This window comes from Pseudopodoces humilis, chromosome 10 (genome assembly GCF_049639895.1).
Source record: "Pseudopodoces humilis isolate 2021_Gansu_Grassland_sample_001 chromosome 10, ASM4963989v1, whole genome shotgun sequence".
NCBI lineage: Eukaryota > Metazoa > Chordata > Aves > Passeriformes > Paridae > Pseudopodoces > Pseudopodoces humilis.
Window position 1 is genome coordinate 31,829,904 of NC_142209.1, and position 16,869 is coordinate 31,846,772.

A 16,869-nucleotide genomic window follows, 5' to 3' on the forward strand; every position below is an offset into this window, starting at 1 on the left:
CCACCCTCATTGCATCACAAGTACATACTAAATCATATATTTTAACAGATATCTACTGGTTAAAAGCAGGCTCAAGCATGGAACTTCCTGCTGGAGAAGTAACCCACCAAACATCTTTTAGGAACCCTAATCAGTGGCCTCTTTAGGGAGAGGATCGCTTTAGGCAAAACTTCCTTTTCTTGGCAGTCGTCAGAGGTCAATCAAAGACACCACTCCAGGTTTTAGTAAAACAGAAGACCTTTGACTTCAAAGTGACTGCTCAACAGAGTGCCTTCAAGGAGTACAGTCACTTGCTGCAAATTTCTTCAGCAGAACCTAAGAGGGAAAGGATGATTTCATTTATGTGGAATGAGGCTGGAAAAATGCAAATATCCCTTAGCTAGAAGGAACAGCCAGATTTTGAGCCAGATCTCATCTTTGCCCATGAAAAGTTGTCCATATTTTGGATGGGCATGTGGACAGCATTGAATTTCTACATTAGCAGTAGACACTGTGGAATTATGCTACAAGCGAAAGAGATTCCCTCCTGGCTACTTTTATTTCTGGGTGCTTATAGCATCCCGGCTGCTGCAAAGTGCCACAGCAGATGAATGGGATAAGAAAAAACTCTTGATGTTTCATGTGGATTGCAGCTCTATTATTCGGAATGGCAGGTATAAAGCTATTTATATCTATACCTGGAGAGAAGTGAATTCCAGAGACTGGAATTCCAGTATCACAAAAACTTGGTACCAACAAATTTAGACTGAATAATAGGAAAAGGAAAGAAAAAAGCTGAAACATTCACACAAAGTTTAAGTTGCATGGATCTTTTGTCCAAAATAATACTCAGTCACTGTTGGGATCTGTCACCTAAGAATACTTAGATATCTAAGACATCCACTTAACTCTAACAGCTGCCAGGCATTTATTCCCTGTAGTCCTAGCAAAAAATAAAACACAGGTTTATTATAAGCTTTTTTCCCCCATAGTTACTTACTAGACTGGTCACCACTTTCCCACACCATCTTCATGGACTTGAGTCCTGTGTATCACACCACCTCCCAAGTAAGTGCTCACAGAAAATAAAGTTGGAAAGAACTTTGAAATGTTATTCAGTTAGTCTACTTCCAGGATTTCTTGTGTACTTCTTCACTGTTTTCTCAACCTCTGACTGAAGTACCTTCTTCTAAGTCCCAAATGAATCAGAACAAGTTCCACATATGGAAATCTAAATGTCCAGGTTCACTTATATGTTGCACAGTGCACAGACATCCCATTTTCCTTAGCCTTCGCTGTAACAAAGTAAGGTTGTTAATAAATTTGGGTATTTATCTTCCCTGTATTAAACAAATCAGAGTTTTATTTCATGAAACACATCTTGTTCCTAACCTCACAGGAAAGCTCTTTCACTTATGTGCTTTAATAGTCCTAAGTTAATGTAATATACACTATCCTGCTAGATGCTTCTGTATTATTTTATTAGATTATTAGACAGTAATGGCACACTGACTCTCTGACATAATACCCAGATGCTAAGGAATCGCGTTAGCAGATTTTGTAAATCTGACTGCCTCTGAGCCAGATACTAGCAACAGGAAACACAAATAAACACAGTTAAACAACTGTGAATGTGACGTGCCTTTACACTTCAGCAGTGAATTCAGAGCAAACAGATTTTCTCATATCCAAGTGAAGATCAATTACTGAATTACTAAATCACCTCCACATTTCTGTGTGTTTAACTGTAACAGCATTTTTATCTCTGACCAGAAGAAAATTGTGGCCAAAATATTTTATTTTTGCTTATTATGTAACAGTAACAACCAATTACCCTGTGCAGAATGAGATATTTATGACTCTAATATAAGGATACGGCGTAGAGAAATACAGGCCTGGTACAATAGGAGAGACTTTCAGAAGCAGAGATGCAAGATTGGATGATGATATACTATACATGCTTGGGATGGTAGTAGAGAGAATTTCCCCTCAACTATGTATTAGTATCCTGCTTGTTAAAAGATATAACAAAGTTTAACTAGTCAACAAGAAGTCTAGCTTATTAAACTCTTTCTAGATAATGTTCAGTGACAGTTATACGTAACTCATTCAATAGTGTATAACTATGCATAACAGTTCCATTAATCTCCTTACTTACAGATGTTCTGATTGTATCATCCTTGTCCATGGCTGAGCCAATACCTTACTACCAAGAATGGCTCAGCTAAAGTCAATCAGTTAAAAGATGCGCAACACTCAAGTGCTAAAGGATAACAAATGTAGAACCTTTACACTTTCAGATACTCTAGAATCTTAACTGGACTGGAAAATGCAGTAATTAATTTGGCTCAAGAAAGAGCCACTTACAAAGACGTGCTAGACCACTAGGTGAGGAAAAATTGTATTACCTAAATCCTACCAGTTTTATTGCCTATACTGACCAAACCATCTCTGGTATGCAGTACTCTTCCTATTTTCACAGAATCACAAAATGGTTTGGGTTGGAAGGGATCTGAGAGCTCATCTCATTCCTACCCTATGCCATAGGCATGGACACCTTCCACTAGACCAGGTTTTTCAGAGTCCCATTCAGCCTGGCCTTAGACACTTAGATGGTGCAGCCACAGCTTCACTGGGCAACCTGTTTCAGCACCTGATTACCCTTGTGATAAAAAATTTCTTCCTTATGTTCAACCAAAATCCTCTTTCAGTTAAAAAACATTGCCCCTTGTCCTGTCAATAGAAACCTTGGAGGAAACAAAAAGGGAAAAAAACCCGAAAACAAAACAAAACAACACCAAAAAAAAAAACCCAAAAACCCCAGAGGGGTTAAAAAAAAATGAAATCTTTCTCAATCTTTCTTACAAATCCCCTTTATACATATCAAAAAGCTGAAAAATTTCAACTCTTTTGGCCTTTCCTCATAGGAAGGTGCTTCAGCCTGCTAATCATGTTTGTGGCCCTCCTATGGACCTGCTCCAAGATCCCTGTATTGTTTGTGTTGGAAACGCTGGAGACAGATGCAGTACCTTCAGTGGGGGTCTCACTAGAGTGGAGTAGAGGGGCAGAATTACCTCCCTCAACCTGGTGTCCCACTTCTTTTCACGCAGCCCAGGACACAACTCACTTTTTGGGTTGCAGATGCACACTGCCAAGCCACAGTCACTTTTTCATCCATCAGTACCTCAAGTCCTTCTTCTGCAGCATTGCTCTCAAACCGTTCATCCCCCAGCTTGTGCTGATAATGGGGATCACCTAACCCAGGTGCAGGACCTTGTACTTGGATTTGCTTGACTTCAAGTAGCCTGCAGATCCTCAAGCCTGTCATGGCCCCCTGAATGGCATCCCTTCCTTTCACTGTATCAACCGAACCACTCACCTTGGTGTCATCTGCAGCTGTGCTGAGGGTGCACTTAACCTTGTTTATTTTGTTGATGTACATACTAATAGCACCGGTTTCAGTACAAACACCACTCATTACTGGTTCCCACTTGGATACTAAACCACTGATTGTAACTCTTGGGAGAAGGATGTTGTGGAGGACATTACCACAGAACCAGACAAAAAATGAGGCAGTATGCTGAAAGTTTTCACTCAAAAAGACCTCTCTGCAGTGAAAAACAACAGGGAACATATTACAAAATGTTTAAAATTCTTTCTCTGTTTTTCTGCACAGCCTCACAAATTTATTCCACAGTGAATTGCTTTATTTAAAACTAGGATATTGGCAAAATCAGGTGTGTCTGAAGCTCTGTAACTAGGTGCAGCAGATCTGCTCAAAGAGCAAATGATTTATCCCACCTAAAACATGCACTGCAAAGCGTAGATGAAGTGGACCCAATTTATGGCAGAGAAGAAAGCCATCTGAATCTGCATTTCACTACTTCCAACACTTCTGAGTACATTAAATTGTTAATAAAATCTTAAATAGTTTCCTTTTTAAAATGAACCTACCCCACTGGTATGAAATTTGAACCTCAGAAGGCAAAATGAATTACATACCACACACAGAAGAATTTACCAGCAGGACCTAGGGAAGATTTATCTGCAGTAGTGTCACAGCCAATAGCTTCCACATCGTATGATACTGCTGTGGCTAAATAGCCTATTTTCCTCAGTTTGAGGAAGCCCTTCCTGCGTGGCACATATGCATAACTGGAGGAAATTAGGAATGGTAAATACAGGTCAAGTGACAAGAATGACATCTTGATATTAAGTGTCACAGTTCCTCAAAAGCTCTCCCAAGTGAAACAGAACTTCCCCGACTTGGGAACATAAACAAATAGAATTCTTCTTAGGAGAAACCTAACATGATCACTTCACAGCAGTAACTAGGAAATCACAATTATAAAATCAAGTTTTGGTTGCATTCGTTACTGGCAAAAGAAATCACAGGTAAGTAGTTCTTCCTAGAGAAGATCTAAAAACGCAGATATAAAAAAGCTAGATGAATTTGAGTTGGAAATAATAAATTGGGCCTTCTCAATGTTTCTTAAAATAGTGATAAAAGTTTTTGTTAAAAATGTTATCATCCCTTTGGCCTTCAATGTAATGGAACTACAGTTCACTGCTACGGGAAACTGATTATGGGACAATCACTGATTCTACAATGAAGTAAAAAGTAATTTCAACATTCAACAGTCGCATGATGGCATTTAGTACTGCAGTCCTAGAAAGAAAAGTACTGCTTCCCTTAAAAAATAAAGACCCCAATCATAAACCATGCACTTGACACCTCTTCTAAAGAATCAGACTGATGACACAAGTTTAAAAAATTTGAGAAGAATTTGCCTTTGTCATTCATAAATGCTGTGAGGAATCCTTGAGATTCCAAGGAAAGAAGTTTAGGGCATCTATTCCTCTGAAAAATATACCTGCAGGCTAATAAATAACCAGTTGCTGGCAGAGACAACAAAGTCAAGAGAGTAACTATTACAGCAACCTAATTTAAAAGACAAACCATATTACATAGGCTCAATTTGAAAATACAGCACTTTCCATTTTATAAGTCCTTATCATTATGCGATCTAACAAGAGAAAGAACCTTGCTTCCCAACACGAGAGTAATTGCTCAGGATTTCTGCAAATGTAGTAGCACAACAAACATTACCACTATTAATATCCATACATGTAAATGAACTAAAAGGAAGTAAGCACATTGATGAAACAGCTCAAATAGCAAAAATTCTACAATTCTTCAGAACACTGCTTCCCTAAAGGTGAATAAAAAGATTCACCCTTTCTTACCCATCTAACATGCTTTCAAAATGAAGTTTAAAAGACTACCGAATTGCGACAGTAAAACACTCGGTATCGCTCATCATGACTTTACTAGAGTCTTCTTGCTAACAAACAGTAAATGAGGAAGCATACATAGCACTTACTGAACTATATTTGAAAGCTATTTTTCCCTTCCTGAATACTGTGCGCTCTTCTTTCACAATAATACTTCCACTCTTTCTGCCATCGGTGTTGAGTATCTATGATCTTAGGCCTACACACTCTCTGCAGTAACCCGCAAAGTTATTTGAATTCCATAGGAGTATAAAAAGGTTCTCTCAGAAGGTAAATGATTTCCGACTCACCAATTTTTATTTCACCTTAGTTCTGTGGCTTGTCATCCCTCCCCAAAGGCTTTTTTTTTTTCATTTCCCTTTTTCGAAGGAAGCCAAAACATGAATTTTCCTTTAGACAGATCAAGCTTCAGACCATGGCAGTGAATTAAAAAACAGATTTTTCCAAGGTGTAAACATGTCACAAAGCATGCCTGTGGTACCGAGGCAAAGTCTGCTTTACCAAACCACGTTTACCCTTTTGCGTAACTCGGCTCATTACTGGAGGCCTTCAAGGCTCCTGGAGCAGCAGACCTGTCCTAAGGGGGTTTGCTTATTCTGCACGTTTGTTTTGCCATGGAAATCTCGCGCACACTGGAAGAGGAAATCGGCTTTGTAGCGACACCTTCAAACAGGCTAAGCAGCTTTGCAAACCCCGTGCCTCCATCGCAAATACATCGCCTTCCAAGGAGCAATTAAAGCAAAGCTCGAACACCCAGATGAAGTTCTGCCCCCGGTGACCTTCCCGCAGCGCCGGTTAGCAGGACCAGCGGGAAGCTCCCGCTGCACGCGCCCCGAGCACCAGCAGCCCACAGGTACCACAGTACCACAGGTACCACCGCTCAGCGGGCTCCGCCCCCGCACACCGCTCCGGGCACCCCCCGGCCCCGCACAACGCTTCAGGAATCCCACAGTCGAGTCGCCTCGGCTCGTCTCGGCCCGACCGGCCCGCGCACCTGCCGCCCGGCCCCTCTGTGCCCCAGAACACGGACAAAGCGGCCACAACGCACCTGCTCCCGCGGCGGGGGCGGCGGCGGAAGCTCCAGGTCTGCCCGCCCCCATCTCTGCGCCCACCGGCTCCTTCCCTGAACCGATCGTCCTGCTTGCTTCAGGCCGGGCCAGGTGCTCCGGCGTCCCGGGGTCTACCTCCGACACGGGGGACCCCGCGGCCACCGCGCCCCCACATTCGCCAAGGGAAACAAACTCCGTCTGCCTCTGGCCGTCGCTGCCCACCGGGCGGATCCGCGCTGTAAACAGGCCGGAGGGCAGTGCAGGCGCCGGCCGTCCCCGCCCCAGCACCGGCGCTCGCCCCGCCGTACGCCGTGCTCACCGTAGAGATGTGCGGAGGCTTCGCCCTTCCTCGCCATCGTCTCCCGTTGCCCTCCGCGCCGGCACTGCCGGGGCACAGCCAGGGGCCCGGCGCCTCCGCCCGCCGCTCAACGCGTTCTTTGTTGCCGTGAAGGCATGAGAGGCGGCGGCGGCCGGGCAGCCTCCCCCCCCACTCCCCCGCCGCCGCCCGCACCCCCCGCCCCCCCTGCCGTCCCGCCGGCTCCGCGGCGACGCCTGCGCCGACCCGCGGGGGCGGTGCCGGTGCCCGGGTCGCGAGGAGGGGGGGTGCGGGCGGCGCGCCCGCGTCGAGTGCCGGCGAGGGCAGCCGGGACGGGTCGCGCGTCGCCAACTTCCCTCGGCCCCGGCGGCAACTTCGGCATCCGGCGAGAGCGCGGCCGGACCCGGCGGGGCCGTACCTGGCAGGGCGGTTTCCATCCTCCCGCACCAACCGCCGCTGGTCGCAGCCGGGTGCGCTGCCCGTCTGTGCCAGTGCCCTGCGCAGAGCCCTGAGGTGTTGCCGCTGGTGGGAGGCGGCCGGCCGGCCCTGAAGCCGATCGCCGCCCGCCCGGGCCCCGCCGGGAAGCACTTCCCTTGGCGGAGCTGTCCGTGCCGCCCGTGCTGAGCGCCGGGCCGGCCGGGCCGCCCTCGAGCAGCAGTCTCGTGCACAGCAGCCGGCACGGGCTCCCGGGGCTGGAGGAGGACGAAGTGTTCTTACGTGCTCACCGACAGCCGTGCGTGTGTCTCCCGACGGAGGGAAAGCATGTTGGTTCTGGGTTGGGGCATTTTCATGATTCAGTCAAAAAACACCCTGAGAAATACGCATTTCTGGTTATAAACTTTCCTTCAGTTGACATCCCCCATGCATTTTATCTGAACGGGGCAATGGCCACTTACGAGCAATTAGTCAGATTGCTGAGATTCTTTCACAGTCGTGACAGCACAAATCATCACTATAGCAAAAGGCGACTATACGCAGATGTCACAATGCTATTAGTCTGTTGTCCCTAAGTCCAACACACAGTATTTTGTAAGAGAAAACATTCAGACACTACAGAAGTGCGCTGTCACTTGTATTTTCAGGCATGAACTTTAGAGGAAAAGTTTCTTTCCAAGGCTTGCAAATAAAGGTACCCTTTCAAAAATTGGCTTAAGACCTCAAAAGCACATGTCTCATTTATTTATGAGTAAGTTAATGTCCATAGATCATGGAAGTTGTTGCTATGCTTGTATGGAAATGTAAACCAATCATCTGTGTATTAGTGAGGGTACGTGCCTCTTACATACATGGTCCGTGCATCATCGGGTCTTGTAGAGGTAGCTGCCTTGGCTAGTTTCAAGAAAACTAAATCAGGCGTATGTACAACTTAACCCATCCTCCTAGGGGCCTCAGTTCAGGCTAATTGCTCCAATAGTTACTGAATTTCACATATGTAGTTTTGTCTGCTAGTAGTGGAAATACTGTGTGGAGTCATTACCCACCCACCCTGCCCCCCAATATTGAATTGTTAGAGTTTATACTTTTAAATATTATATTTTCAATTGAGTGCATGCTTCCTTCAGTCATCCCACATCATCAGAGTAGTGTCTGGGCAGAGGTTTATGATTCTGTGCACTGCTCATGGTCTACAAATTTAATGAGAGCTCCTTCTTAACCTAGTCCCCCATCCTCTAGGCCACTTACCTAGCCTAGCTACCCAAGATGCCTGTCTGTGTTCCAGGAAATGGACCTCAAGTAAATAGACGATGTAGAAAAGGGTTGATATACTTTGCTATCTAAGAAGAAATTCTTATTTCATCTCAGTTATGTTGACTAGGAAAACAATTCAGACAATCACATCTACAGAAGAAAGAGCTTCTTGCGGCAAAGCCTGAGCCAAACATGAGAAAAGTGGCATAGGGCAGCTTTGTAAGAAGGAAGGAGGTGTATTAATGGCTTCTGGCTCATTCTGATAATGCACAGCAACCTAAAGATAGCAAGGCATGACCGGATTTGATAGTCAGAGCTTAAGTAGCATGCTTGAGGAAACTTCAGTACTATTCTACAGCTCAGTGTTCTTCTGTTCCCCTTGTACAGAAGAATGTATCTATCCGTAGCTGTATTGGTTTGGTATGGCTTCATGGGTACCTGTCATTGGGCCAGCATCAAATCACAATAGCCTGCCTTTGAGAATGAATATTGGAACCTCAACAATAAAAAACATAGGTAATACAGGTAGTATAGCCTGTTCTACAAATAAATATATAAGATATATAGGTATCACATGTTATATATATTATATATAATACAGAGCATATACAATATTGTGTCTATACTATACAATTTATATAATACAGTATTTATATCCTCCAGGAGAATAAATAACTTTTGACTTGGTTCCAAGAAGTTATTCCAGAACCAAGGAATAACTTAAAAATACAATAAAATAAAAGCAAAAACCTGCTAAAAAGAATTCAAAAGGTTAGAATAGTGTTAAAAACTATAAGACAGCTATAGGGATAGATAGAGGGCTATGTAAGGAGACCACTTTGAGACGCAGCAGATCATCTTTGCATATTAATGTTTCTCTGGATGGCCTGAGAAATGGCAGAAGGAAGTCACCAAGACTAGATAGAATTAAAAGGGCAGCAGTTATAAACTAGGAGGAATATTCCTATATTCCTATAACCATGAAAATAAGGAACAGTTTTGTTCAAGTGAGTAAATTATAAAGGATCACAAAATTTGGCACGTTAAGTGTAAAAGGCAGGCCAAAAAAGAGTTTGACCATTAATTTTCAAAAGAGTATGGATGTTAAAAAGAATCCTTTTTCTAAAGGCTAAGAGGAGGAAGAGAACATGTAGAGTTAAGAGGATATTTTCCTTAAGCTTCCTATGCACATATAGCCTTGGAGGTGATAAACATTTTCAAAATTTTTGAAAATCCTTCTGATGAAAATCCATAAAACTGCAGACCTTGCCTCTGCATTTTGCAAATAGTGAAAACTACAGTATTGCAGACAGATTTGGAAAATGTGATGCATTGGAAAGTATAATTTTTGTAAAAAGAAGTCAGGACTCAGAGAACTACTGAAGACTTCCCAAGGAGCCAGCAGACATGAAAATGAGGGAATGCAGCTGATTTTCAAGTTATTTGTATTTCTGAAAACATTCCATAAGTTTCCTCATGAAAAAAGTTTTAAACAAAATGAGCCACCAAAGAGGGAAAAGTCCTTTTATGGCTAAAAATTGTTAAAGGGTGTTAGGAGGGCCTGTCATTTCTTGCAGCTCCAGGACCCCTCCCGTCCTGCCCAGCTGCCGGAGCCCATGCTAGTGCCTGGGGACACAGGGTCCCTACCAGGCAGAGTGGCGTGGCTGCTGCTGCCTTCCTGTTTGTGGTGCACAGTCTTCAACAGCACCTACATGCACGACTCACCCTCGGCTCCAGCATAGAGTACAGGCAGCCATGTCCTCTCCTCCTCTTGGGCTGGCAGAGACAAAAGGTCACTAGTGCAGACACACACAAGACTCCCTGGATGCCCAAGCACATGCACGCACACCCGGTACCCCTGCCCAGATCCCACCTTCCTTACCTGCCTCAGGAGTGCCTATTTCCAGGCTAGTTCAGCTTGATGCTTGCTGCAAACATATTGCACTCACACATCCCACAGGCACTCCACACTCACAGTTGCCACAGATGACAGGATGGATCCCTGCCTGCCTGATGACCCGACGTCTGCTACTCATTGGCAAGCCCAGCTTGAAGTTTGCCAGGAAATGAGACATGCACACCCACTATGGGGAAGATAATGGCCCCCTCAGCATCAAGCACCACGCACACAAGCTATGACATGTGGTCACTCTCCAGCTATTGATGCTGAACCCGTCACTCACCTCACCCACACCAGTCCCTCCCAGTAAAAGATTTTCAGGACATGCACTGTTCCCACCTCAGCAGCTGGCAGCTAAGACCTCCAACCGCTCCAACAGCAGATACTGAGACCTCCCCAACACCAGCAGCAGCCATGGGCATCCACATCCCAAAATGTAACCTTGGTACCAAACCCACTCACAGAGGACTCTCAGTAGTTGCCACTTGATCCTTACAACACACATACACATGGGATAGTGAGATAGGGATCAGTCAGACAAGTGTACCTACTGCCCTTTTTAACATGACTGGTCCATTTAATGCTCCATTCTTTACTTTCTCCTCTGTTCCTCTAGATGCCCTTCCCCTGCACATTCCTTCATTAATTTGAATAGCTCCACAGATCCATTTCCAACATTATGGACCCTCATGTTTGCATCTTATCAGGTGCAAAGTCCCAGTCTCCCTGCGGTTTATTGAGAGGCAGTTTGTTTCTTGTCCTTATCATTGTTATCTTTGACTGTCAAGTTTGTGTCTCCACATTTATGGCTTTCCACTTTTCTTATTATCGCACTTGACAAGACCTTTGATCAGATAATCATACTGAAATAAACATTCCTCATCAGTTAGTATGAGCGTCTGATTTGTGTCTCATCTCTGGCTTCCTTACCATTTGCCAGTCAGGTCTCTGTATCTTCATGTTCTTGTTTATGGCTTCCCCCGTTTCTGCACTGAAAAGGTTCATGACCAGATGACCTCAAAGAAGCACATATCTTCCTTCCACATAGCCTTATAATTTTTTTTTTTTTCAAATCTGAAGACTAATCAAATTTTTTTTAAATTGGTGAGGTCACCCATAGAATTTCAAAGGCTCATATGTAGGGACTCTTGTTCCAGATACTCATCAAAGATTTAAAAAAGGAGAGGAATACTGAAGTGGAAAAAATTAATGCCAATAGTTATGGGGCCGAAAGAATTTCAGATAAGCTCAGGGCAAATAGAATGTAAAATGACATGGACAACAGGTGCAGAGAAATAATTATATACAAAGATGAGCTTTGAGTTGACCATTATATCCCACATCTTGTTATCACAGATAACATATGAAAATTTTCACTTCGGTCTTCAGAGGTAGTAAAAAAAAAGGGTAACCAAAAATCACACAAAAAGACCACAGAAGTTATACTCTTTATCTTTTTGTGAGAACATGAGCAACGTTCTGATTCTAATTCTTTGACACAAAGCTAAGACATTGTAGAAAATACTCAAATACGATTATTCAGCTTGGAAAAGAAAATGCTATGGGGATATCAACACATTTTATTAAATCTTTGATGCAAAGAGGATGACTGCCTCAAATATGTTATGTTTGAATGTGTCTGAATTCAAGTAGTAGGGACCACAAATGAATTTAGCAGATGCCTGATTAAAAGGAAGCAACCTGAAGTGGTTCTTCATAGTGTAGAAACTAAGCTGTGGTTCTCAACACATTCAAAAATCAAGTTAATGGCAGAGACATCTATGAAGCATGATTAAACACAAAGACATCACCTCCAGCTCAGGAAACTTATAAATTGAAAAATTTTTGGAGGGTGAAAAAATTTCAGAAAAAAAGATAAAAATAATCACTACATTATTGGCAAATGATCTGTTCTGGAACCATGTCCTGACCATTCTTCATTGCACTGCCATAAACTGGATACTATGCCAAACAGATCTTTGGTCTGACCCAGTACAAGTCTTGTTACTTCAATGGCAAAATGAGTTTCAGCTATTCATGTTGTAAAGGGCCTCATTGTTTGTCATATGAACGTTAGATGAAAATCTCAATCACCTTCTTGTGCTTGTGTTCTCAATCCCAATATTCTCCTTCCAGAAACTCCAGCCCAAGATTTCTCCCCTTCTTTACTTTTTCACTCTATGTGCTTCAATAGGGCTATAATCTCAGCTAGTGTTTCTAAACTCTACCTTATACAATTCAACAACAAGCAACAGCTATAATCATTATTGAATTCTGTCTTTATTATGCAGGCATAAGTTCTGTCAGCTGTTACAGAAACAGAACTCTTGTGCTTTAAGGCATAGTTTACTTTGTGTTTTGTCATTTACTGCACTTAGTAAAAAAAAAGTATACATGTTTAACTATAAAATTAGTGTCTACATTGTATCAATACATATTTACATGGTTAGGTTCTTGTATACTATTAAGTGTTAGCATTGGTATGGTCTTGCAGAGCCACAAACAGAGTTTTACAATATAAATGTTTATTAAAAATCACACCCGCTGTACTGTCACGGTGCTGGTTAAGTGGTACCTCACCTTTAGTCAGCTTGGGCTGGCAGAGTGGTAACTTCACTGTTCTGGGCTCCAACATATAAGTGTTAAATTCATTTGAGAGAGGTATGTTCACTATAACTGGACTTTTATTAATATCTGATTCTACAAGGAGAAATGTACAAAAAAATATATCTTGAGAATTATTAGGCTGCTAAAGTGCCAGCTGCAGCATGTTTAGTGCAAAAAATATCCTCGATCCTTCCTTTACATGTGGCTAGGCCTACCCCTCTTTCATAATGATTAACTTGTTTATATTTCATGCAAGCAAAAGCCATGCTTGTCTAACCAAGCAATGGTTTCTTAAAGCAGTTAGTCCTGGAAAAGTCTCAGCATACGTTAAAAAAAAATTAGGACGAGTGATTTTTACACTAAGGCACAGTTCAAAAATCATCTTCTCATGTTTCAACTGACTTTCTGTTTCTTCAGAAAGGCAATAGAGAGCAAAATTATTACTGGATGCCACTGATTGGTTTTTATTTGTTCTCAAGCTCTGTACATCTGTCCCTTCTCTTTCCTTACAGTTCATGTTTGATAGTCACATAAATGTAACCCAGTGTAGTTATACAACATTAAGGAAAAAGATTTGGAGTGCTTACATACAGTAGTTAAATAAAAAACTTTCAAGACTTAGAGCAGCTATGACTGTAATTAAATAAGATTGTTTAATTCCTGAGTATCACAAACAGTGCTTAATGTCAAATTTCCAATCTAAAAATATACTTGAAAATATTTTAATTCAAGAATTAAATCTTTGATGCAAAGAGGATGACTGCCTCAAAGATGTTATGTTTGAATCTTGATTTTAGATAATTCAGATGTTTCCATAGGGATGCTTTCCTTTTTTTTTTTTGTTTCCCCCCCCCCCCCCCAATAAAGTTATGGCTTTAAAAACCATGAAAAAGCTGGGAAAAAACCCTAACTACCTGCCCTGTGCCTCCCACTAAACCCCAAGAAAAATTATAAAAATCACAAGAGCTTGCAACAGAAATTTAGAAAAAAGTGTTGTATTTAAGATGTTTTAAGTTTCTATTGTATCAAGGATCACAGAAAAGTAAAATATGTCATAATTCTATTAAGAAAAAGTTGCCATGCTTGTTGCATTGCACTGCATCGAAAATTAATCTACTTTAGAGATCATGAATTCAGGACCTACACACTAAATTTTACTATGTTTCTTTAATGCAGTAACTTCAGTAACTTTTAATACATAAATCACTGCAGAAACTCCAGTAGCTTTCCATTTCTAAAACAAAAATTAATTAACAAATGGTAAAATACTGTTTGTTTTTAACAATTAAAAAAACTCCAAACCTGTAAAACACTTACAATTACTAATAAAAAAAAAATAACACTTCAGCCTAGAATACAGCTGTTAAGTTGATAAGTATCCTGGTTCTGGCCAGGACAAGGTCAATTTTTGCAGTGGCCAGAAGGCACATGGCCAGGACCCAGAGGTTACTCTTCACCACCTCACAACTGTTGGGGTGGGGGGGGAAAGGGCTGCTTCTGACTGGAGTAGTCAGGATTAATGAGCATTTTGCATGTGAATCACTCTCTCTCTTTTGCACACTTTTATTATTATTGTTACAGTTACTAGTAATTTTTCTTACCTCATTGCTTATTTCAACCCACGATCTTTACCTTTTGTGCCTCCGATTCTCTACCCAGCCTTCCATAGCAGGAGTGAGAGGGTTAGGGAAGAGGGAGTGAGTGAGCAGAAGTGTCGTTTGGAGAGTCACACTGGGAGCTCTAAGTCGGGGAGTACTGTTCCTAAACTACGACATTACAATATCTTCAAACAATCCTATATCTAACATTACGTAATATAATTTATAATTTTTTATGTTTAGTGGAGGAGCATGAAAAAATATGGAATTTGCAAAAATTAAATTCAGAGATCAGGTTATTAACTGACTGTACAAACTCAGATTATGACTAAGCAATGTCAAATCTTGTGCACATTATCCATTTAGCTTGCTCTTGTAAGAATGTGTCTCCCTCCATGTTTTATCATTGGATTTATTGCCCTGAATACCCTGCCAAGAAAGAGATGCTGAATTCTCTCCAGCCTGCCACAGGAGGAGAGGGAGTAAGCGAGCAGCAGGGCAGTTTCAAGAGTCTCAGCATGAGCACTAACTTGGGGAATACTATTCCTAAACCATGACAACGAGCTGTAGTTTGTAATGCAATGATCTTACTGTGTTTACTTGCTAAGTTATACATTTCAGCAATAAGCATCATGCATTTTGCTGCTTAATATGTAAGAGATTATTCTAGGCTAATAAAGCAACATACTGTGCAGTATACAATTCTTACTGTAGTAAAAGTTAGCAGAGGAATATTAATTAAGAAATATGACACGGTAGTAAGTATTTGAGAAAATAAAAGCAAAAAGACAGATGCTGTATTTCCTGCTTCAGAGAAAAATGTAAAAAAATCTAAGTACACCTTATGGAAAATTTTATCTATTGTCACTCCTTATGTAAATAACTTTGAACCTCAAGGTTCTAGTAGTTCAGGCTTTGACAGATAACCTTGCCATCTTTCATACCCCTCTATTCCCAAACACTTTGTAGACATGGATCATCCAGGCTTTGAATTTTCTTCTCCATGTTGGCTTTGGAAAAACTATGTTGACAACATTTTGGCAAAAAAATTCTCTTTCATTTACCCATGGAGATGTGAAGAGAGGTAGCAAACAATTTGAAGGAGAGAAGGAAGGTAAGGGTATAGCTTCAAGAGTGGAAGCTGCATAGCGAGCAGTTTTAGTACCTTAACCCAATTGCTCCTGTCATTTAGCAGGAATGCCCTGGAATACCTTTGTCTCGGCTCTACGAGGTCTTTCCTTTCTTTTTCTGGAACAATTTCTGTTCTTTAACATCTACAACCCTGCAGGAGATCACAGATGGTTAGCAGCTTTTTACTACAGAAGCTTCCTTCCAGACAGTATAGACATCTGTCTTCAGAAGCAAGTAGCAAATTTCCCTTGTTTCTAGCGTAAGGCAAACCCAGACAACAGCAAATGTTATGGTGTATTCCTGACTCAATTCCTTCAATTTCTCTTTCTTGAGAAAGACAATAACCTTCTCAGTCTCATGAACAGTTCAGTTCAGGTGAGGAGTCTAGTTTTGAGGGGAGTCTCCAAATTGCCCCCACTTACTGTGTCTTACTTGAGTCACAGAGAGATCTCAAAACGCATTAACTGATTTTCGGATGAAGTTTACTCGAAGACATGGCCTAGGAGTGTACCCAAAGTGTTCCAACTCCTTACTAGGGAATACTCTGTCAAGCTGGAAGTAGAAACACTCCAAAATGTTTTTTAGATCTTGAATAAAACATTTCACTGTATAAACGAAACAGCATTGTTCCGCATTACTTCCTGATGTCAAAATTCCCTCAATGTATTGATTTATTCAATCTCCCTGCCTTAGGGATGTCCTCAACCCCATTGAAAGCTGTCTCTTCACCTCAAAAAAGAGCTTATTCACTACTAAAGGCCTATGGATCCTAATCTCAAAGGCATCTAGAAATAATGTTTAATTTCTGATCCACTGTAGGATTTGAATCCTGCAGCTAGGAACTATGCTTAGTATATAGCATTCTTACAGGTGTTTAATCATGATCAGTCAGCTGAAGTTGCTTTTTACATATGACAGGATATATTACATATGACATTGGCTTTTCATACATACTCTGAACCTATCTATGCATCTTTAGAATTTTGATGTGTGCCATCTTAGAAAATGCACAGTATAATCCATGCCGCAAATAAAAAAATTAAAACTTTAAAGCTTTCAAATGAGATTAGTGTGTTTCATTATATATCGTCACAACATAGTCTTCCGATGATAAATAAACTGAGGAATACAAAGATATTGCATACACACATACCACACATATAGTTAAATAATATTTAGACAGAAAATTGACTGCTCAGTAATGAAATTCTCACACTAAATTCTGAAATGTGACCTACGGAAGAGAACACTACATAAATTGGAACACAAAATGCTGACTTTGAGTGCTGGTATTTTAAAGTCCCA

The 16,869-nt window shown here is 41.6% G+C and overlaps 1 protein-coding gene across 4 annotated transcripts in view; it reads right to left on the reverse strand.

The window, feature by feature from the left end:
• Positions 1–7,103, reverse strand: part of SLC44A5 (solute carrier family 44 member 5) — a 70,118-nt gene extending 63,015 nt beyond the window's left edge. For 2 of the 4 annotated variants that reach the window (XM_088060560.1, XM_088060563.1), the window contains exon 1: positions 6,323–6,583. In XM_088060560.1, coding sequence (XP_087916686.1) covers positions 6,323–6,374 — 52 coding nt within the window. In that variant the 5' untranslated portion in view covers positions 6,375–6,583. Of the gene's footprint in view, positions 1–6,322; positions 6,584–6,642; positions 6,775–7,057 lie in introns of those variants that run through there. The other 2 variants (XM_088060562.1, XM_088060561.1) reach the window with 2 other exon arrangements.
• Between the last annotated feature and the right edge of the window lie 9,766 nt (positions 7,104–16,869).